Raw genomic sequence first — 22,694 nt, forward strand, 5'->3', positions numbered from 1 at the left:
CGGAACTGGGGCAGCGCGGGCCGGAGTGCGGCCGAGACTGGCGGCTGCGGGACATGACGGCAGGCCGCCAGGCCGAGGGCGCGGGTACGGACCACGCCTCCGCGCGTCTGCCCTCCCGGGTGGCCAAGCTACTGTCGGCACTCTTCTACGGGACCTGCTCCTTCCTCCTCGTGCTGGTTAACAAGGCGCTGCTGACCACCTACCGGTGAGGCGGGCGCCAGAGGTCCGGGCGGGGTCCGCGGGGGCCCCCGGCTGCTCCGCGGCGACCTGCCCCGGGACCTTCCCGTTCCGGCGCCGCGCTGTCCGGCGGGAGCTGCCCCGACCCCCGAGGTCCCCGGGTGGGGGAGAGCGGCGGGGCTGCCTCTGCCCTCGGTGCACCTTGGCCGCGCCCTGGTCAACGGGCGGGCGGGAACAGCGAGCGGGGAGCCTCACTGCTGACTCCCGTGCCAGTGTGGGCGGCTGTGTGCTCGGTACAAGGACCACGTTTTCACAGGGTCGGGACCTTCAGAGTGTTCTGAAAACCAAACCACAATCTAGCAAAGTCATTCTACTGTCAGTGAGTGCGGGCACACCTCACCGCCACTTACTGCTGTAGGACCTTCCTCGCAGCTGTGCTTGTAGAGCTACCTCCCAGTGCTTTCACAAGTACCGGTGAGCTGGAACAAGTGATCTGAGTGTGTTCTTCAAATGTGACTGTTCTTTATACAAATCAAGATGTTCAACCATCAGAAAAGTCCTGAATGGATAAGTTTATTCGCATTGTTTGACCATTCATTCTCAGATTATCAGCATGTTCATGGAAAAATGAGGAAAACAATTAAAAATTCATATTCTATACTTTTTTGGATGAATGTGCAGTAAACCAGCAAATTTGTAGTTCCTTGAACCTATTTGTAAAGACTAGAAAATCCTGTTTAATTTTGCATTCGTTGTATTGGCATTGAAAGAGTTGTGAATTTAGACCCAGCTCCACCATTTAATAGCTGTGCCTCTTGGGCCAGCCTCAGAGTTGGCAGTTTTTTCAGATGCAAAAGCTGGATAATTACAACTCTGTGAATTACCTCCCAGATCTCTGTGCGAGCTGTCAGAAGTGAGGGCTCCTTGTAAACTATACTGTGCTGCAAGAATGAAAAATCAGAATTTTATAAAGAGCCCAAAGAGACCTTAGAGTATCTTCAGCCCAAAGAGAGCGTCAGAGTATCTTCTTTTTATTTTATACTTGCAAAAGCTGAGACCTACATGAGCTTGGCTGGTTCCACCTCTAACAGTTATTTACCAAGCACCTACTATGTGCCAAGCCCATCACTGGCACCAGGGAAGCAGCTGTGAAAAACGCAAAGCTCCTGCTGTGGAGATTCCATATCAGCTCTAGAGACAGAAAATAAACAGGTGGGCTCATGAATAAGCAAGGTGATTTCAGGTATGCTATGAGAGTGCCTGGGGTGGAATGGTTGGGGCTACAGCATTACACACAGAAGAAAATGTGCTGAAGTGGGCATGAGCTTCGCCTGCTGGAGGAACAGAGAGAATGTCATTCTGGCTAGAATGAGCAAGTGGGAGAAGGTAGGCGGGGAAGGCAGAATCAGTTCATTCATTCATTCAATAATATTCACTAAGCCCCTGTTATATGCCGGGCACTGTTCTAGGCATTTGCGATACAGAGTGAACAAAGCAGATCAAAATTCCATACGTCGTGAAGCATCCATCCATATTCCTGGAGCATACCCGGAGCCTTCTAGTGGATCAGTAAATAAACTGGTAGAATTTATATTAAGTCAGATGCAGCTGTGTGGTCAGGAGAAAAAAAAATAAGGAAAGGGAGTTAGGGACTGTGGGCATGGGGAAGAGTTTTCAGTCTCAGCGTGATCAGTGAAGCCTCATTAAGGAGGTGACAGTTGAGCCAAGGCATGAATAATGTGAGGGAGATGGGGGAAGAACATTCCAGCATGGAAGAGTAAGGAGTTTAGGTGGGAATGGTACTAGATAGGGTCCCAGTGTAACGGATTTCTAGATTGTGTAGGGCCTTTGTGGCCACTGCGGAAGCTCTGAGGGAGCTTCTGGAAGGTGTCAAGCAAAGGAGTAACATGATCTAACTCCCTCTAGCTGCTATGTTGAGAGCAGATTTTGGGGGACCAGGGTGGAGGTAGAGAGACCATGATAAATAGTTAAATTTAGTCTAAATGCAATTGGAAGTCCCTTGGAAGGTTTTAGAATGGGTAGTGACATGGCATCATTTGTATGATTAACAAGATTTCTTTGGCTCTTGGGTGGGTGAAAAACTGATGGTATTGGAGCCAGGAATCGATTGTAATATTCTAGCTAATTTTAAGTGGTGGCTTGGACTGGGGTGGAGGGTAGCAGTGGATATGGAGGGAAGGGATGGATTTGGGATATTTTCTGGTGTTCCTAGGGCTATTGATATTCTTTACAAGGTCTATTAGTGTGTTGCAGCATGCTTGCTGGTGTCCATGGGGAACAGAAACCCTCCCTCAAAGAAATTAGAATGAATAGATACATAAACATGGATCATTTAGTATACAATGCAAGCAAATGAAAGAAAAAGAAAACTTAAACACCTACCGTAAAAAACAAGAGAATGCTATTATAGGCTTTTGGGGAGTGTTGACGGTTATGTCAGTTGAAGTTTGAAGATAAGTCTCTGTTTTCTGCTCTTGACTAAGTAGTGTGCTCACTGACCACGGCAGTCGGTGCCTCCAAAAACATGTGTCTTCTTGTTGGAAGCAGGACCAATAAACACTGGTTAAGTGCTTGGAAGGTGAAGGATAGTGTCCGAGCAGAAAGAATTTATATGAGACATCTCATGCTCTAGCCTTTTCATCTTTAAAATTTTGAGTTCCATGATTGAAGGAGGAAATTGAGTTTTTGTCTCAGCAAAGCAAAGCCCCTTATAACCTTATAAGCAAATATTTCACGTTTCCATAATGTAATATTCAGTTGGAGGGCCCTGTTCAAAAAACATTGTTTATTCTCTCATCTCAAAATAGTTTAGGAGCACGTTTTTGAGGGGAAGAGGGTTGGGGTGATTTGGTTATAACAATAAACCATAGAAATCTGATCCAAACATTAGCTGTTTGAGGACAGAATGTTGTGTTGTAGCATAGAAGGAAGGACCTTTGTGTAGGTAGTCACCTAATTTGCAGGATTACGGGAATGTAGCTCAGGGGATTTTTTTTCTCTTACAGTTTGAGTAGATTGTGTCTGGTTGGGGTACAAGACTGGTGGGTGGTCTTAGTTATTTGTTAGTTTTAGGTCGTCGAGATGCTAAATTTACCTGGTTGGACAGAGAGAGCCTTTGAAGGACTTGGACTGTCAGACCCTGTTGGGGTGAGAGGGAGAAGCACGAATCTGTGGCCACTTGGTGACACTAGCGGTTCTTCGGAATCACATTCACGAGGGTTGTGCAGCAGCCTGGAGTGGCTTTTTGGTGTTGCTATTTTAATACTATTCTCTATGACATGCGAAGATTTACTAATGATGCTTAGTAAAAAATATAAACTTAGTTGTATTCAGTTCAACAAGTACTTGCTCCATATTTGCTGTGTGTCTACTTTTATGCAATCGAAGTCTTTAGGATCATTTAACACAGTGGTTTCCAAACTTGCTTGGTAATGTGAATCACTTGGAGAGTTTTTTTTTTTTTTTTTTTTTAAAGCTATTGAATCCAAGTCTCCAGTGGTGGGTGCTGGAAGTCTATATTAAAGAACAAAAACAACTCCTAATTTTCTCTTACTCTGATGAAAACCGGCTCTCTCCCAAAGATGCTGTTCCATTTGGCCGCTGGAAAGGAGCTGGATCCTGGTCACACCCTAGGTGTGGCCAGGAGGTGGAGTTGAGTCCTCGTAGCTTCCCACTGCCCCTGCTCTGTGGAGAGTCCAGACTCAGCACTCACTTTCTGTCCTCTCTGTAAGAGGCTCCTGAGCTTCTGTGGCTCATTTAGGGGAGTCCTGGTATTCCTTTCCACCCAGACTTGCATAAGCCTTCAGGACTTTGGGATACACACGCTGAACCATCACAGCCTGCCTTGTCCCACATCCCGTGGTCACTCCTAGGGCCGTGTGCTCAGTGTGACCCTGCCAGCCACTCCAGTCCCTGTGCAGGATGTCCACGCTCTGCGCTGCAACCCAGCTCATTTCTGCCACATTGCCCTTCAGGCATCTCTTCCCTCCTGGTCCAGCAGGAAGGCCCCTGCGCTGGAAGCCACGAGACTCCTTTCCAGCTCCTGCCTTGGCTGGTACTTGTCCTGCACAGCCTACCTTCTGCATCCTTCCTTCAGCATGGAGCAGCTCTGACTGTCTTGGGAGAAAAAACACTTTTGGGCTGGCTGGGTTGACGTTGAATTGATGATCACAAGCCTCAACCGGCTCTAGTACCACCTGCTAGTTTCTTCTGGGGGATTGCTTTCCTTGTCACAGAAATGACTCCTTCCCACTTTCTCTTTTACCCTGAAACCTCCCACACCCCCATCCTCCACTCTCCTCTGATACTTCATTGAGGAAATTTAAACTGTCAGATGATGTCCCCTTTCTGCTATGATGGAGGGAGCATCTTGTTCCTGTGGAAGGTCCAGCTCCCCACTTCTGGATGTCCCCTTCTCCCGGCTCCTTTCATTATCCTCCTCTATTCTGCGTCAGCAACCTCTCTCTACCGGCTTAAAACATGTTTAGGTTTCTCAAGCAAAAATAACCCTCCCTTGATTCATATGGTTGCTCATTTCTCTGTTCCTTTCAGAGTCAGACTCTTCAAAGAGTTTTGCACACATACTGTCTTTACTTCCTTGCATTCAGTCCTAAAATAATTCCGTTAAAATTGGGAGTTACTTAAATACAGAAATGTACAAAGAAGACAGTAATAATATTGCATATTCCCACTACCTAGAATCAATATTTTGAAATATATATATATATATATATATATATATTTTTTTTTTTTTTTTCCCTGTACGCAGGCCTCTCACTGCTGTGGCCTCTCCCGTTGCGGAGCACAGGCCCCGGATGCGCAGGCTCAGCGGCCATGGCTCACGGGCCTAGCTGCTCTGTGGCATGCGGGATCCCCCCGGACCGGGACACGAACCCGCGTCCCCTGCACCGGCAGGCAGACTCTCCACCACTGCGCCACCAGGGAAGCCCTTGAAATATTTTTTTTAAAGAAAAGTCATTCTGTGTGATCATTATAAAGAATTCAAACAAAAGAAAAATATTACAGTAAAATTTTAAAAATTACTATAATTGACAGGCAATAACTTCAGACATCTTTTTAGATAGATGGATGGATTGGAGAAAGATTCATAGACTGAATTACTTTTTATATAAAGTATATATTATAGATGCTACTAGTTTACTCATTTCTTTATAAATTGTTTTCTTTAATCCAAAAAGGAGTGGGAAATGGAGGGGGGGGGGTTTCATTTAATTATTTAATTTTTTGAGGAGCACCCAAGTCCCTCCACCACTTTTTATTATGAAAAGTTTCAAGCACACAGAAAAGTGGAAAGCAAAGTACAATGAATACCTATACACATACCACTGAGGTTCAGTAATTAACATTTTGCTATGTTTGCATTTTCCCCTGAACCATTGAATATAAGCTGCATACATTATGACACTACACTCAGATATTTCAACATGCCTCTCCTGAAATATGGATATTCTCCTACATAGTATCATTTTTGTTCTTAACAAATTTAACAGTAATTTCCTAAAATAATCTAATACCAAGTCTATAATCATTCCAATTATCCCCAAGATGTTTTTTATGGTTGTTTTAAACATTTGACTCAAGATCCAATCAAAATTCATGCAACACATACAGTTACATCTTTGTAGTTTATTTTAATCTAGAAAAGTCCCCCGTTCCACCTCTTTCCCCTGATACTGAATTTGAAAAGCCTGGGCCAGGTGTGTTGTAAAGTGTCCCATACTATGGGCTGTCTGGTTTATTTTTTGAAGTCTCACTTAACTTACTCTCTTTTTTAAACTGAAAGTTAGATCTAAAGGCTTGATTACATTCAGATTAAACATTTTTTGGCAAGACCACTTTATAGCTGACCCGGTAAACTTCAGCTTGCATCATATGAGGGATTGTGCTACCATTAGTCATGCTGGCTGTGTTTGAAGGCTTACTTAAGGTGGGGACTGGAAGTTGCATGTACATATAAAATGTAGTTTAACTGAATTGAATGGAGAAAAGAGAAATTAGAGTTCAACAAAAAGAATTGTTGACTTTCAAATATATATTTTTTCAATTTCTGATGGTATATATGGCTTCTCTGCTATAAATGATGACATTTGCATACTTCTCCCCATCTTTCCTCCCCTCCATGTCTTCTTTTACAGTGTAGCATCCTGTTGTGTAATTATAATCCCATAGTAGTTTGAATCTGTTCTATATTAAATGGATACAGTAGTCAGCACCCTTTTATCACAGTGTCTCCATTCCAGAGTTCATTATTTTGATTTGACTCCTAATTGGTTGATTCTGTTGTATGGTAGTATTTTTATGGAGAGTTCATGGCTGCTGTATTAATCGTGTTGAATATTCTTAACAGCTTTTTCTGCAACAAGTGTGCTTTTAGATCTGGAGAGTTTACTTATTCTCCCCATGTCAAGGAAACAAATTTGCCTTTTATCTTTTAATCGTTTTCTCTCTTTATTGAGAGAACAGCACAGCAATTAGCCCTCTCTGGTGGTATCTATCTTCTATATCTGTTTATGTTTGAGAGTTGGTCTTTTCCCTACTCATTCACTGTGATTACGTCATCTTGGTAATTCAGTTTAAAGCAGTGGCCATTTAGTTCTGTGTTGTTTCTAAATGGTTCATGTGGCAGTTATGTGGGGTTTTTTTATATCTTTATTGGAGTATAATTGCCTTACAATGTTATGTTAGTTTTTGCTGTATAAAAAAGTGAATCAGCTATATGTATACATATATCCCCATATCCCCTCCCTCTTGTGTCTCCCTCCCATGCTCCCTATCCCACCCATCTAGGTGGGCATAAAGCACTGACCTGATCTCCCTGTGCTATGCAGCTGCTTCCCACTAGCTATCTATTTTACATTTCGTAGTGTATATATGTCCATGCCACTCTCTCACTTCGCCCTAGCTTAACCATCCCCCTCCCCATGTCCTCAAGTCCATTCTCTACATCTGCGTCTTTATTCCTGTCCTGCCCCTAGGTGCTTCAGAACCTTTTTTTTTTTTTAAGATTCCATATATATGTGTTAGCATACAGTATTCGTTTTTCTCTTTCTGACTTACTGCACTCTGTATGACAGTCTCTAGGTCCATCCACCTCACTACAAATAACTCAATTTCGTTTCTTCTTATGGCTGAGTAATATTCCATTGTATATATGAGCCACATCTTCTTTATCCATTCATCTGTTGATGGACACTTAGGTTGCTTCTATGTCCTGGCTATAATAAATACTGCTGCAATGAACATTGTGGTACATGACTCTTTTTGAATTATGGAATTCTCGGGGTACAGGTCCAGTAGTGGGATTGCTGGGTCATATGGTAGTTCTATTTTTAGTTTTTTAAGGACCCTCCATACTGTTCTCCATAGTGGCTGTATGAATTTACATTCCTACCAACAGTGAAAGAGGACTCCTTTTTCTCCACACCTGCTCCAGCATTTATTTGTAGATTTTTTGATGATGGCCATTCTGACTGGTGTGAGGTGATACCTCATTGTAGTTTTGATTTGCATTTCTCTAATGATTACTGATGTTGAGCATCCTTTCATGTGTTTGTTGGCAATCTGTATATCTTCTTTGGAGAAATGTCTATTTATGTCTTCTGCCCATTTATGGATTGGGTTTTTTTTTTTTTTTTATATCGAGCTGAATGAGCTTCTTGTATATTTTGAAGACTAATCCTTTGTCAGTTGCTTCATTTGCAAATATTTTCTCCCATTCTGAGGGTTGTCTTTTTGTCTTGTTTATGGTTTCATTGCTGTGCAAAAGCTTTGAAGTTTCATTAGGTCCCATTCATTTATTTTTGTTTTTATTTACATTTCTCTAGGAGGTGGGTCAAATAGGATCTTGCTGTGATTTATGTCATAGAGTGTTCTGCCTATGTTTTCCTCTAAGAGTTTGATAGCGTCTGGCCTTACATTTAGGTCTTTAATCCATTTTGAGTTTATTCTTGTGTAGGGTGTTAGGGAGCGTTCTAATTTCATTCTTTTATAAGTAGCTGTCCAGTTTTCCCAGCACCACTTATTGAAGAGGCTGCCTTTTCTCCATTGTATAGTCTTGCCTCCTTTATCAAAGATAAGGTGACCATATGTGCATTGGTTTATCTCTGGGCTTTCTATCCTGTTCCACTGATCTACATTTCTCTTTTTGTGCCAGTATCATACTGTCTTGATTACTGTAGCTTCATAGTATAGTCTGAGGTCCAGGAGCCTGATTCCTCCATCTCCATTTTTCTTTCTCAAGATTACTTAGGCTATTTGGGGTCTTTTGTGTTTCCATACAAATTATGAAGTTTTTTGTTCTAGTTCTGTGCAAAATGCCATTGGTAGTTTGATAGGGATTGCATTGAATCTGTAGATTGCTTTTGGAAGTATAGTCATTTTCACAATATTGATTCTTCCAATCCAAGAACATGGTATATCTCTCCATCTGTTTGTATCATCTTTAATTTCTTTCATCAGTGTCTTACTGTTTTCTGCATACAGGTCTTTTGTCTCCCTAGGTAGGTTTATTCCTAGGTATTTTATTCTTTTTGTTGCAATGGTGAATGGGAGTGTTTCCTTAATTTCTCTTTCAGATTTTTCATCATTAGTGTATAGGAAGGCAAGAGATTTCTGTGCATTAATTTTGTATCCTGCTACTTTACCAAGCTCATTGATTAGCTCAGGTAGTTTTCTGGTAGCATCTTTAGGATTCTCTACGTATAATATCATGTCATCTGCAAACAGTGACAGCTTTGCTTCCTGTTTTCTGACTTGGATTCCTTTCATTTCTTTTTCTTCTCTGATTGCTGTGGCTGAAACTTCCAAAACTATGTTGAATAAGAGTGGTGAGAGTGGGCAATCGTGTCTTGTTCCTGATCTTAGAGGAAATGGTTTCACTTTTTCACCATTGAGAATGATGTTGGCTGTGGGTTTGTCATATATGGCCTTTATTATGTTGAGGTAAGTTCCCTCTATGCCTACTTTCTGGAGGGTTTTTATCATAAATCAGTGCTGAATTTTGCCGAAAGCTTTTTCTGCATCTATTCAGATTATCATGTGGTTTTTACCTTCAGTTTGTTACTATGGTATGTATCACATTGATTGATTTGTGTATGTTGAAGAATCCTTGCATTCCTGGGATAAACCCCACTTGATCATCCTTTTAATGTGCTGTTGGATTCTGTTTGCTAGTATTTTGTTGAGGACTTTTGCATCCATGTTCATCAGTGATATTGGCCTGTAGTTTCCTTTCTTTGTGACATCTTTGTCTGGTTGTGGTATCAACGTAATGGTGGCCTCGTAGAATGAGTTTGGGAGTGTTCCTCCCTCTGCTATATTTTGAAAGAGTTTGAGAAGGATAGGTGTTAGCTCTTCTCTAAATGTTTGATAGAATTTGCCTTTGAAGACTTCTGGTCCTGGGCTTTTTTTTGTTGGAAGATTTTTAATCACAGTTTCAATTTCAATCCTTGTGATTGGTCTGTTTATATTTACTATTTCTTCCTGGTTCAGTCTCAGAAGGTTATGCTTTTCTAAGAATTTGTCCATTTCTTCCAGGTTTTCCATTTTATTGGCATATAGTTTCTTGTAGTAATCTCTCATGATCCTTTGTATTTCTGCAGTGTCAGTTGTTACTTCTCCTATTTCATTTCTAATTCTATTGATTTGAGTCTTCTCCCTTTTGTTCTTGATGAATCTGGCTAATGGTTTATCAATTTTCTTTATCTTCTCGAAGAACCAGCTTGTAGTTTCATTGATCTTTGCTCTTGTTTCCTTCATTTCTTTTTCATTAATTTCTGATCTGATCTTTACATTTTCTTTCCTTTTGCTAACCTAGGGGTTTTTTTGTTCTTCTTTCTGTAATTGCTTTAGGTGTAAGATTAGGTTGTTTATTTGAGATGTTTCTTGTCTCTTGAGGTAGGATTGTATTGCTATATACTCCCCTCTTAGAACTGCTTTTGCAGCATCCCATAGGTTTTGTGTCACCGTGTTTTCATTGTCACTTGTTTCTAGGTATTTTTTGATTTCCTCTTTGATTTCTTCAGTGATCTCCTGGTTATTTAGTAGTGTATTGTTAGCCTCCATGTGTTTTTATATTTTACAGATTTTTTCCTGTAATTGATATGTAGTCTCACAGCGTTGTGGTCGGAAAGGATACTAGATACGATTTCAATTTTCCTAAATTTAACAAGACTTGATTTGTGAGCCAAGATATGATCTATCCTGGAGAATGTTCCATGTGCTCTTGAGAAGAAAGTGTATTCTGTTGTTTTTGGATGGAATGTCCTATAAATATCAATTAAGTCCATATGGTCCAATGTGTCATTTAAAGCTTGTGTTTCCGTTTTTATTTTCATTTTGGTTGATCTGTCCATTGGTGAGAGTGGGGTGTTAAAGTCGCCTACTATTATTGTGTTACTGTTGATTCCCCCTTTTATGGCTGTTAGCATTTGCCTTATGTATTGAGGTGCTCCTATGTTGGGTGCATAAATATTTACAATTGTTATTTCTTCTCTTGGATTGACCCCTTGATCATTATGTAGTGTCCTTCATTGTGTCTTGTAACAGTCTTTATTATAAAGTCTATTTTGTGTGATGTGAGAATTGCTACTCCAGCTTTCTTCTGATTTCCATTTGCATGGAATATCTTTTTATATCCCCTCACTTTCAGTCTGTATGTGTCCCTAGGTCTGAAGTGGGTCTCTTGTAGACAGCATATATATGGATCTTGTTTTTGTATCCGTTCAGCTGGTCTTTGTCTTTTGGTTGGAGCATTTAATCCATTTACATTTAAGGTAATTATCAGTATATATATTCCTATTACCATTTTCTTAATTGTTTTTGTAGGTCTTTTCCTTCTCTTGTGTTTCCTGCCTAGAGAAGTTCCTTTAGCATTTGTTGTAGACCTGGTTTGGTGGTGCTGAATTCTCTTAGGTTTTGCTTGTCTGTAAAGGTTTTAATTTCTCCATTAAATCTGAATGAGATCCTTGCTGGGTAGAGTACTCTTGATTGTTGGTTTTTCCCTTTCATCACTTTAAATATGTCCTGCCACTCCCTTCTGGCTTGCAGAGTTTCTGCTGAAAGATCAGCTGTTAACATTCTGGGGATTCCCTTGTATGTTGTTTGTTGCTTTGCCCTTGCTGATTTTAATATTTTTCTTTGTATTTAATTTTTTGATAGTTTGATTAATATGTGTCTTAGCATGTTTCTCCTTGGATTTGTCCTGTATGGGACTCTGAACTTCCTGGACTTGATTAACTATTTCCTTTCCCATATTAGGGAAGTTTTCAACTATAATCTCTTCAAAGTATTTTCTCAGTCCCTTTCTTTCTCTCTTCTTCTTCTGGGACCCCTATAATTTGAATGTTGGTGCGTTTAATGTTGTCCCCGTGGTCTCTGAGACTGTCCTCAATTCTTTTCATTCTTTTTTCTTTATTCTGCTCTGTGGTAGTTATTTCCACTGTTTTATCTTCCAGGTCACTTATCCGTTCTTCTGCCTCACTTATTGTGCTATTGATTCCTTTTAGAGTATTTTAAATTTCATTTATTGTGTTGTTCATTATTGTTTGTTTGCTCTTTACTTCTTCTAGGTCCTTGTTAAACGTGTCTTGTATTTTCCCCATTCTATTTCCAAGATTTTGGATCATCTTTACTATCATTACTCTGAATTCTTTTTCAGGTACATTGCCTATTTCCTCTTCCTTTGTTTGGTCTGGTGGATTTTTACTTCGGTCCTTCATCTGCTGCGTATTTCTCTGTCTTCTCATTTTGCTTAACTTACTGCGTTTGGTGTCTCCTTTTTGCAGCCTGCAGTTTCATAGTTCCTGTAGTTTTTGGCATCTGCCCCCAGTGCGTAAGGTTGGTTCAGTGGCTTGTTGAGGCTTCCTGGTGGAGGGGACTGGTGCCTGTGTTCTGGTGGATGAGGCTGGATCTTGTCTTTCTGGTGGGCAGTACCACGTCCAGTGGTGTGTTTTGGAGCATCTGTGAACTTAGTATGATTTTAGGCAGCCTGTCTGCTAATGGGTGGGGTTGTGTTCATGTCTTGCTAGTTGTTTGGCATGGGGTGTCCAGCACTGGAGCTTGCTAGTTGTTGAGTGGAACTGGGTCTTTGCGTTGAGACGGAGATCTCTGGGAGAGCTCTCGCCCATTGATATTATGTGGGGCCAGGAGATCTCTGGTGGGTCAATGTCCTAAACTTGGCTCTCCCACCTCAGAGGCTCAGGCCTGACACCTGGCTGGAGTACCAAGTGTCAGCCACATGGCTCAGAAGAAAAGGGAGAAAAAAAAAAGCAAGCAAGCAAGAAAAAAATAAATAAAATTAATAAAGTTATTAAAATTAAAAAGGTAATAAAAAAAGAAAGAGAGCAACCAAACCAATAAACAAATCCACCAATTATGACAAGCACTAAAAACTAAATTAAGATAATCATAAAAATCAAAAATTAGTCATTCACATACAGCAAACCCCAAGTGTACAGTTGCTCCTAAAGTCTACCACCTCAATTTTGGGATGATTCGTTGTCTATTCAGGTATTCCAGAGATGCTGGGTACATCAAGTCGATTATGGAGATTTAATCTGCTGCTCCTGAGGCTGCTGAGAGAGATTTCCCTTTCTCTTCTTTGTTCTCACAGCTCCTGGGGTTCAGCTTTGGATTTGGCCCCGCCTCTGCATATAGGTCATCTGAGGGTGTCTTTTCTTCTCTCAGACAGGAGGGGGTTAAAGGAGAGGCTGATTAGGGGCCTCTGGCTCACTCAGGTTGGGGGAAGGGAGGGGTACGGAACGTGGGGTGAGCCTGCAGCGGCAGAGGCTGGCTTGACATTGTAACAGCGTGACATTGTAACTACTCTGGCAGTGGCGGGCTGCACAGGCTCCCGGGAGGGGAGGTGTGGATAGTGACCTGTGCTTGCACACAGGCTTCTTGGTGGCTGCAGTAGCAGCGTTAGCATTTCGTGCCCGTCTCAGGTGTCCACAATGATAGCTGTGGCTTGCGCCTTTCTCTGGAGCTTGTTTAGGCCGTGCTCTGCCCTCTGTGGGCAGACAGGGAAGGAATCCCCTCTCCTCCCATACCCTGAAACAATGGTCTCTTGTCTCTTAGGCAAGTCCAGACTTTTTCCTGACTCCCTCCTGGCTAGCTGTGGTGCACTGGCCCCCTTCAGGTTTTGTTCACGCAGCCAACCCCAGTCCTCTACCTGGGATCTGACCTCTGAATCCTGAGCCTCAGCTCTCAGCCCCCACCTGCCCCTGCAGGTGAGCAGACAAGCCTCTCAGGCTGGTGAGTGCTGGTTGGCAATGATCCTCTGTGCAGGAATCTCTCCTCTTTGCCCTCTGCATCCCTGTTGCTGCACTTTCCTCTGTGGCTGCGAAGCTTCCCCCTGCCACCTCCCGTCCCCACCAGTGAAGGGGCTTCCTAGTGTGTGGAAACTTTTCCTCCTTCACAGCTCCGTTCCAGAGGTGCAGGTCCTGTCCCTATTCTTTTGTCTCTGTTTTTTCTTTTGCCCTACCCAGGTGCGTGGGGATTTTCTTGCCTTTTGGGAAGTCTGAGGTCTTCTGCCAGTGTTCAGTAGGTGTTCTGTAGGAGTTGTTCCACATGTAGATGTATTTTTTGATGTATTTGTGGGGAGGAAGGTGATCTCCACGTCTTATTCCTCCACCATCTTGAAGGTCCTCCCCCAGTTATGTTGTTTTGATCCTCAGTTGCTTTCCTTAGATCAGTAGGTTCCCTTTTCATCTCACTTGATTGCTTTGTTATCTCAATTTTGAGCTCTTGTTTTATTGATATCTTCTTATTAAGGTGTTCCGTAGCTGGAAGCAATTATAAAGGGTGCCTTCTCTCTCTGTGTTATATTCTCTTCTAGGCTGATCTCTTTGTCTTCCTTCTGTAAGCCTTTTGTTGTTGTTGTTTTGTTGTTTGTTTATGTTGTGGTTTTATTATTTTGCTTCATGTTGCAGGTTGTATTCCTAAGCAAGGAGACTCTCAGATACAGGGGAAGTATACTGGGCAGAGCTCTTGGGACCCACTCCTGTTGGGGAATAAGGGAAGCAGGATTAGGTAGAGCGAGAAGCTGGGCTGTGCTTTATCACAACAAAGCCTGATCCCAGGCCCTCTGGAGCTGGAAGGGCTCTACAGAGTTGTCTTGAATTGGGGTGAAAGCCCCTGGCTTTTATACCCCTGCATAGACACACAGGCTTGGAACACAGGCTGCTCTCAGGGAGTGGGGGTGCTATTGGCAAGGCAGCTTTCTTCAGCTGAAGTTGCTCTTGAGCAACTGGGGCATGAGTGCTTCAGTCCAGAAGAGGGTGTCTGGGTGGCACATCTGGCATCCATTAGAGTTCATTTTATTCTCACAGTGGTGCTGTCCAGTCATTCAGTTTTCTCTGATAAGGTAGGTTGGTTCTTTATTCTTTTCTTACCCTATCTGAAATAAGTATGTTTCCCTTTGACATACAGATTGAGGGCTGAGGTGTTGTTGTTGTTGGTGGTGGTGGTGGTGGTTTTTTAGGTGATATTCCCCCTTTTTTAGTGGACTGAGAGAATGACTGGGAGCCAGTGAAGGGCTGGAAAGTGAGTGAGCCCGGTGAAGTGATGGGCTACCTTGTTAAGTATGGTATGAGGTAGGGGTTAAGATTCTGATTCCAGTTACCTAGGGCCATTTGTTAAAAGACCATCTTTTCCCTACTGCTTGCATGGTCATCTTTGTCATGAATCAGGTTTCCATAAAGCTATGTATCTGTCCCCATCTGTGTTCTCTTGCTTTGTCCTGTTAGACTATCATTGTGCAAATACCGCACTCTCTCATTTATTGTAACTTTAAAATGAATCCTGGGGACTTCCCTGGTGGTCCAGTGGTTAGGGCTCCGTGCTTCCACTGCGGGGCATAGGTTCAGTCCCTGTTCAGGAAACTAGGATCCCTGCATGCAGTGTGGTGCAGCCAAAAAAAAAAAAAAAAGAATCCTGGCATCACGTAGAGTCATTCTTCCAACTTTGTTTTTCTTCAGGATTATCTTGGATCATGTTTGCTTTTTGCCTTTGCATTCAGTCTTAGGATCAGTTTGTCAGTTTCCACAAAATACCTGCTCGTGTTTTTACAGAGAGATTTGATTTTAGAGGTCAGTTTGTGGATAATGGTTCACTGCAATATTGATTCTAATCCATGAAATTTATTTAGGGCTTCTTTAATTTTTTAAATATTGATTTATAGTTTTCTATGTAGAGGCATTTCTTAGAAATCTTTTATTAGATTTGTACCTGGGTATATTATTTTGAAAAAAGGAAAACCGTATAATGAATCTCCATGTAGCCATCATCCAGTTTCAACAACCTTGTTAAATTTATATCACTCCTCCTCTCAATCCCAACCTCTCCCCCAAGATTATTTTGAAGCAAATTAAAAATGTATTAAATGTATTAAAATGTCATATGCATTTCAATATGAATTTCTGAAAGATAAGAGGGACTTATGTGTTTAAAAAAAAAAAACTACCACCCCAATATTATTTCATGCCTAAAAAAGTAAAAATGATTCCTTACTACCATAAAATATCCAGTTAGTGTTATTTGATGTTTTTTGGGTGCTATTGTAAATGAATACCTTTAAAATTTTATGTTCTTTGTGTTTTTATGATATATAGACATAGAAATGATTTTTTTTGTGTGTTCATCTTGTATCCAGTAACCTTGCTAAAGTTATTTATTATTTCTAGTAATTTATCCCCAGATTACTTTAGCTTTCTACATATACAATTGTGTTGTTTGTTAATATGACAGTCTGCCTCAAGGGGCAATAGAAGTTGCCAAGTTTAGCAATGATCAGTTTAAAAAATGGAAAAGAAATGAACAAATGAAAAGTGAACAAATTTGACAATTTCACTAAGACTGAAAAAAAAGTCTAAGACTTTTTAATAACTCCTATCATTATGTGTTGTATATTGTCTTCAACTTTTTTTATCAGTTGCTAATATTATTTGTTATTCTATGTTCTTTGTAGTTTCCCATCACCAATTGTTCTTGGAATTGGACAGGTAAGTGAAAAAAAAAATTACCCTCTTAATTAGTTGTCAGTACACATGATGAAATTTTAAGTGCTTTTGTTTAAGACTGTGGTTTACGAATTTGTTCAGCTGGCAGAGGACCATGGTACTTTTGGTGAAACAACATGAAGTATTGACACACATCTTATTTCATTTTACAATTTAAGAACAGTTGTATTTGTAGGAAAAAACAACTAATTTTAACTTCCTTAATAGAATTTAATTACTCTAAAGCAAGGGGGCATCAGACTGAAAGCCTCCAAGGTCTGCTGGGTAACAGATGAGTGTGCACAGTTTAAGCCACTGTGCCTGAGAAGAAAAGGGTTAGGGAGATGAGGTGAGGCCCACTAGGGATCAGGGAAATCTAATTTTTACATCAAACCCCCTAATTTGTAAATGGTGGCAGCAGATTCATATTTTCATAAAACTCTCTACGGGCCGAACAAAACAGTTTCCTTCCTGAAGTTTGTGATGTTTGTTCTCAAGTGTAAGGATAAACTTGGATAAACTTTCAAACTTACCCCATTTGGCTGTTTCTGAAATTTTCCATTAATATTAATTTGTGGCTTTTTTACTTTTTTGGTCATATGCTGATGATTTCTAGTAGGCACATGGTAACAGGCACCAAAGTTTTTTTGTTTTCATTTTCCTTTAGTTTATAAGGAGAAAAACTTAAAATTATAAAAATTGTATCTGTTAACTAAATTTTAAATTGTGAATCTGGAATTTATATGATTAAACATTATTCTAGTTAAATGTTTTGCTAATAAGGTACTCTTTGCACATCGTTTTAGGGAGAAAAAAATCATGAGGAAACAATATCTTTCCTTAAGGTCAAAAAATTTATATCTTTATGGTTCAGAGTGAAAATATGTTAAAAAGTACTTTAATAGATCAATAATATGTGGTAATGTGCCCTTTGTAATGCCCAAGGCAAATAAATTCACTGGATTGTACTCAATTAAGGTAAAAACGTTTATGATTTGCAGTTTGTGGGGGAAGAAGCCAGCAGACCAAATTTAGAAAGTCTGAATTGTAGAATATTTTAAATAAGTGTTGGTATATTTCTGTAAGAATTATAAAGTAAGTCATATATACAAACTACAATTATAATTCAGGGTGGGCTTGAGTTATATAAATCTATTATAAGTATTAAGTTTGTACACTCAGGCTCAAGGTTTAGGATGATAATCATTTTGAAGGAGACCTTAAATTTTTGCATCCATGATAATCATTTTGAAGGAGACCTTAAATTTTTGCATCCTAATGTGGAGAAAAGTAAGTTCTAAAATTTGTGTAGAAAGATGATATTAAAACTTTTTATTTTATAATAATAATCTGGAGTATTTCTGATATACCTGGTGTAATCCAGATTAATAGCATTTGAATGAGATGTTTTTGCAACACCGGCTAGATTGGAGAGAAAAATAAATCCCTTTTAAAGTTTGTTTTGCTCTTAATTTGACTTTTGTGTTATAGAAATATTAAACTTTACAAAATATGTTTATGTGTGGAGTTTGCCTCCCTTACCCCTTCCTTTCATCCCCACACTTACTTTCTGGGGTAAGGTGACCATATGCTTAGTACATAGGAAGGATGGTCCAGGATCAACAAGCAGCCTCACCGCCTGTGGTCACTCTGGTCAGTTTTGGGGACACCGTTCCTTTTTCCCACTGTTGTTCCTTGATCCCCTTGAGATGTCGTATATATGTTATATTTGATGTTATACTTTTTGCCTATAGTTCTGGTGCAATCTATATGGTGGCAAGAAAAACAATTTTAATATTTCAAGGAATGATAATTTTTTTGGAACCTAGAAAATGGACTTTTCAGATATATATATATTTTTGGTGAATCTCTTTTCTTTTGATGATGTGTTTGTACCTCAAATAGTCTTTCCAGATATTTTGCTGAAGTTTTTCTCTCCCCTTTTCTTTAGATGGCAGTTACCATAATGATACTATATGTGTCCAAGCTAAATAAAGTAATTCACTTCCCTGATTTTGACAAGAAAATTCCTATTAAGGTATGTGATGGAAAGTACATATAGCTATGATGGAAGATGTAGAAATGCTATAGAATTACAAATTGATCTTAAGAGTACAGGTCCGCTTCTGTACACATGTGCTTCCTGCTGGCAATGGGTAGAAACTTCTTAGTAAAGATTTCATATCATTCAGTGGTCCACTAATGTAACATAATAATAGTAAAAGTATGTGCTTAGCAATGGATATTAAATAAATACTACGTGTCTTCTGAAATGGCAAAGCTTTCTAACAGGAATTGGCAGGCTTATCTGGTAAACGACCAGATAGCAAATAATTAGGCTTTGTGGGCCAGACCATCTCTGCTGCAGCTATTCAGCTCTGTACTATGAAAACAGCTGTAGATGATACGTATATAAATGAATCGGTGTAGTTGTGTTCTAATAAAACTTTATTTGCATAAATAAAAGATGGGTTAGATTTATCTCTTGGGCCCTCCCAATTTGTTGATCCCTGTTTTAAATTTTCATTTTTAGCTTGGATTGATAACAGTTGTGAGTAGAATGATGAATAAACACATTTTGATATACGTAGTTTTTTTTCCACGGTGGAACTAGAAACATGAGACCTGCCATTCCTTCCTGGGAATGTGGAATGGAACTAACTTTTTTATTTATTTATTTTTTTTGCGGTACGCGGGCCTCTCACTGTTGTGGCCTCTCCCATTGTGGAGTACAGGCTCCGGACGCACAGGCTCAGCGGCCATGGCTCACGGGCCCAGCCGCTCCACGGCATGTGGGATCTTCCCGGACCGGGGCACGAACCCGTGTCCCCTGCATCGGCAGGCAGACTCTCAACCACTGCGCCACCAGGGAAGCCCCGGAACTAACTTTTATTGTACAGTTGCTGAGTGACATGCATGAGGCCAGACATTTAATTCCTAGAGCAATCCCATACGACAGGTGGTATTAAATCGATCATGGTGACATTTTTGGATTTAGGGAGGTTAAATCAGACTGCAGTTCCTTGAGAGTGAGGACCTCACATGGTTTGTTCACTGCCATGTCTCTCAGGCCTGGAAAAACACTGGCATCTAGCTCTGGATTATTCATCAGGTCGACTAAGCACATACTTACTGCATCAATAATCAGGGACATCCACAAAAAGAGAAAAACAAAATATTGAAGTATAGGAAAGATATTAACCCAATCATCAAAAGAAAAATCAGAATATTGTTGGGGTTGCTTACACTTAGCTTATGATATAATTTTTAAATACTTTGAACAATTGTGAAATATGATCTAGACATAGGAAAAAAGGCATCATACATGACTGTGTAGTTGAATGAATAATTACCCTTGTAATCATTACCTACGTCATGAGATGGGATCACACAATCCTTCTTTACCCACTATTCTGACTTTTGTAGTAACAATTTTCTTGCTTTCTTTGTAAGTTTTCTAAATTTGTATGTATCCTTGAATTCTGTAGTTTAGGTTTGCCTATTTGGGGATGTTATATAAAGGGAATTAAACTCTATATATTCTTTTGTATCTTGCTTCTTTCACTTAATATTATGTTGGTAAGAGTCATCCACATTGTTGTGTGTAGCTGTATTTTATTTTCATTGTATAAATATATTACAATTTATTTATCTGTTTTACTGTTTACGGTAATTGGGGTTGTTTCTAGTTTGGGCCCTAGAAAAATAAAAAGTACTGTTCTGAACATACTGATAGTTGGATCTTGATGCACAAGTATTAGTCACCTAAGGCTCCCATAACAAAATACCACAGACTAGGTGGCTTAACAGAAATTTATTTTCTCACACTTCCGGAGGCTGGAAGTCCAAGATCAAGGTGCCAACAGGGTTGGTTTCTGATGAGAGTTCTCTCCTTGGCATATAGACAGCTGCCTTCTCACTGTGACCTCATGTGGCCTTTACTCTGTGCCTATGCACTCCTGGTGTCCCTTCCTCTTCTTATAAGGACACAAGTCCTATTGGATTAGGACCCCACATTTATTACCTCATTTAACCTTAATTACCGCCTTAAAGGCCCTATCTTCGCATGCAGTCACCTGGGGGCTAGGGGTTCAAAATGTGAATTTTGAGCAGATACAGTTCAGTCCAAAACAGCACATGTGCGTGAGTTTTTTGGGAAGCTTATCAAGAAGTGAAACTGCTGACTCCTAGGGTGAGCATATTGTCAACTTGAGTAGATAATGGCAAACTGTTCCCCCAAGTGGTTGTACCAGTTCCCACTCCTGACGAAAGTGCATGAAGGTCCCTATTGCTCCTCATTCTTGCCAATCCTTGGTATACCAGTCATTTTAAATTGTGCTGATCTGGTGGGTGCATAATGACATCTTCTTGACTTTTATTTGCATTTCCCTATTTATTAATGAGGTTGAGTGCCTTTTCATTTTTTAGTGCCCATTTTGATATCCTCTTTTGTGAAATACTTGTTCAAGACTTTTGCCCATTTTTCTGTTGGGTTGGTGTCTTTTTCTTACTGATTTGTGTAGGAGTTTTAAAAAATATATTAATGATAGTCCTCTTCTTAGTCATACACAGCATTACAAATATATTTCCCCGCTCTGTTTCATATCTTTTTATTTTCTTTATTATGTATTTATCTTGTATTCCTTTATCACGTATTCCTTATCATGAAAAGGAATCTTACTTTTAAAATAGTTAAATTTTATCAGTCTTTTCCTTAATAATTAATCACTATTTTTCTTATTTAGGAAATTCTTCCCTACTCTGAGGTTATGAAGATATTTTTCTAGATAAAAGATATATTGTTTTTCAGAGTTAGGTTTTTAATCTGCTTGGAGTTGATTTTTGTGCATGGTGTGAGGTAATGGTGTACAATTTCATTTATTTTTTCATTTGTCACAGACTCAGCTGAAAAGTTTATCCTTAATATTGTGCCACTTATATCATGGTACTATTGTTCACATATGTTTCTAAGCTCTCCATGCTTTTTCATTTGTCTATTTGTGTTTCTGCACCATTACCTCACAGTCGTAATTACTATTGCTTTATGCAAAGTCTTGCTATCTGGTAGAGCAAGTCTTTCCTCCTAAGTTCTTGGTTCTTCACATTTTTATGTGAATATTAGAAGCAGGTTGTCAAGTTTCATGAAAAATAACCTTTTGGGATTTTGACTGGAATTGCATTGAAGCTCTAACGCAATTTGGAATGAATTGACATCTTTAAAGTATTGAATCTTTCAATCCATGTACATGGTATACATACCCCTTCTTTAACTGCCCTCAGTAAAGTTTTATAATTTTCTCTATAGAATTCTAACAGTTTTTATTAGATTTGTTCTGAGGTACATCTTTTTTTTTTTTTTTTTTTTTTTGCTATTGCGTGTATCTTTTAAAAACAGGGGAATTCCCTGGCAGTCCAGCGGTTAGGACTCCACACTTCCATTGCAGGGGGCACAGGTTTGATCCCTGGTCAGGGAACTAAGATCCCGCATGCTGCGTGGCACGGCCAAAAAACCCCCAGATTATTTGGAAAGTTAGAAGTATATCCACTAAAAAATTATTCACAATGTAAAAGTTGAGAGTTATATTTTATTTGGCGGGAATTTTTTAGTACTTCAAGCCTGGGAGGCAGCATTTCAAGTAACTGTGAGAGAACTGCTCAGAGGAGGTGAGGTGAGGACCCAGGACATATAGGAGTTTTGCAACAAAGGGCAGGTGGTCTGAACGTCAAAGGATTATTGTTAATTAAAGAAAACCGGATATGTCAACTTAAGGAATTTAGAGCTTTTCTATATGTGGGAAGATGCAAGAGTCTGGGCTCACTGAAATCATTCCTTTGATATGCAGCTCAGCTATCTGGGACCAGTATCCTGTGTTTTCATATCCTGAGTTCCTCAGGGCTCACCAGCTCACCATAGGCTGTGGCTGCAAAGGTGTGGCTGCAATGGCTGGTGACTGTGACATCCTCTGTTTGCTGGTATGGCAGGACATATTCCACTTCTCAGCTACATATTTTTATCTTTCTTTTGTATATTGTCTTTGTATCTGCAACATTCTAACTTTCATTTCTTTTACTTGCCTTACTGTATAGCACAGGACCTACAGTGCAGTGTTGATAGAAATGGAAATACTGGGCATTTTTGTCTGATCTCAAAGGGGAAACTTTTAATATTTTGCCATTAAGTGTATTGTTTGCTGTAGGTTTTTTTGAGATGCCTTTTTTCTGTGTTCCAGTTGCCTTTTGCTGTAGGGACATAGACACTACCTCTGGATGGAAGGGAGTGTCAAAGTCACATTTTAAGAGTATGTGAGAAGAGAGATATTGCTACAGCCATTGTGTCTGATTATGGATTTGTCTATTTCTCTTGGCATTTCTGCCAGGTTTTTTGTTTTGTTTTATGTATTTTGAGGCTGTATGATTAGCTGCCTAAATTTTTTTTTTTTTTGATTGCACCTCGCGGCATTCGGGATCTTAGTTTCTTGA

The 22,694-nt window shown here is 39.9% G+C and overlaps 1 protein-coding gene across 2 annotated transcripts in view; it reads left to right on the forward strand.

The window, feature by feature from the left end:
- Positions 1 to 22,694, forward strand: part of SLC35D2 (solute carrier family 35 member D2) — a 52,189-nt gene continuing 29,495 nt past the window's right edge. For both annotated transcript variants that reach the window (XM_060100733.1, XM_060100735.1), the window contains exons 1-3: positions 1 to 205; positions 16,184 to 16,217; positions 18,166 to 18,252. In XM_060100733.1, the coding sequence (XP_059956716.1) occupies positions 54 to 205; positions 16,184 to 16,217; positions 18,166 to 18,252 (273 nt within the window). In that variant the 5' untranslated portion in view covers positions 1 to 53. The remainder of the gene's footprint in view (positions 206 to 16,183; positions 16,218 to 18,165; positions 18,253 to 22,694) is intronic.

This window comes from Mesoplodon densirostris, chromosome 6 (genome assembly GCF_025265405.1).
Source record: "Mesoplodon densirostris isolate mMesDen1 chromosome 6, mMesDen1 primary haplotype, whole genome shotgun sequence".
In the NCBI taxonomy this organism is placed as follows: Eukaryota; Metazoa; Chordata; class Mammalia; order Artiodactyla; family Ziphiidae; genus Mesoplodon; species Mesoplodon densirostris.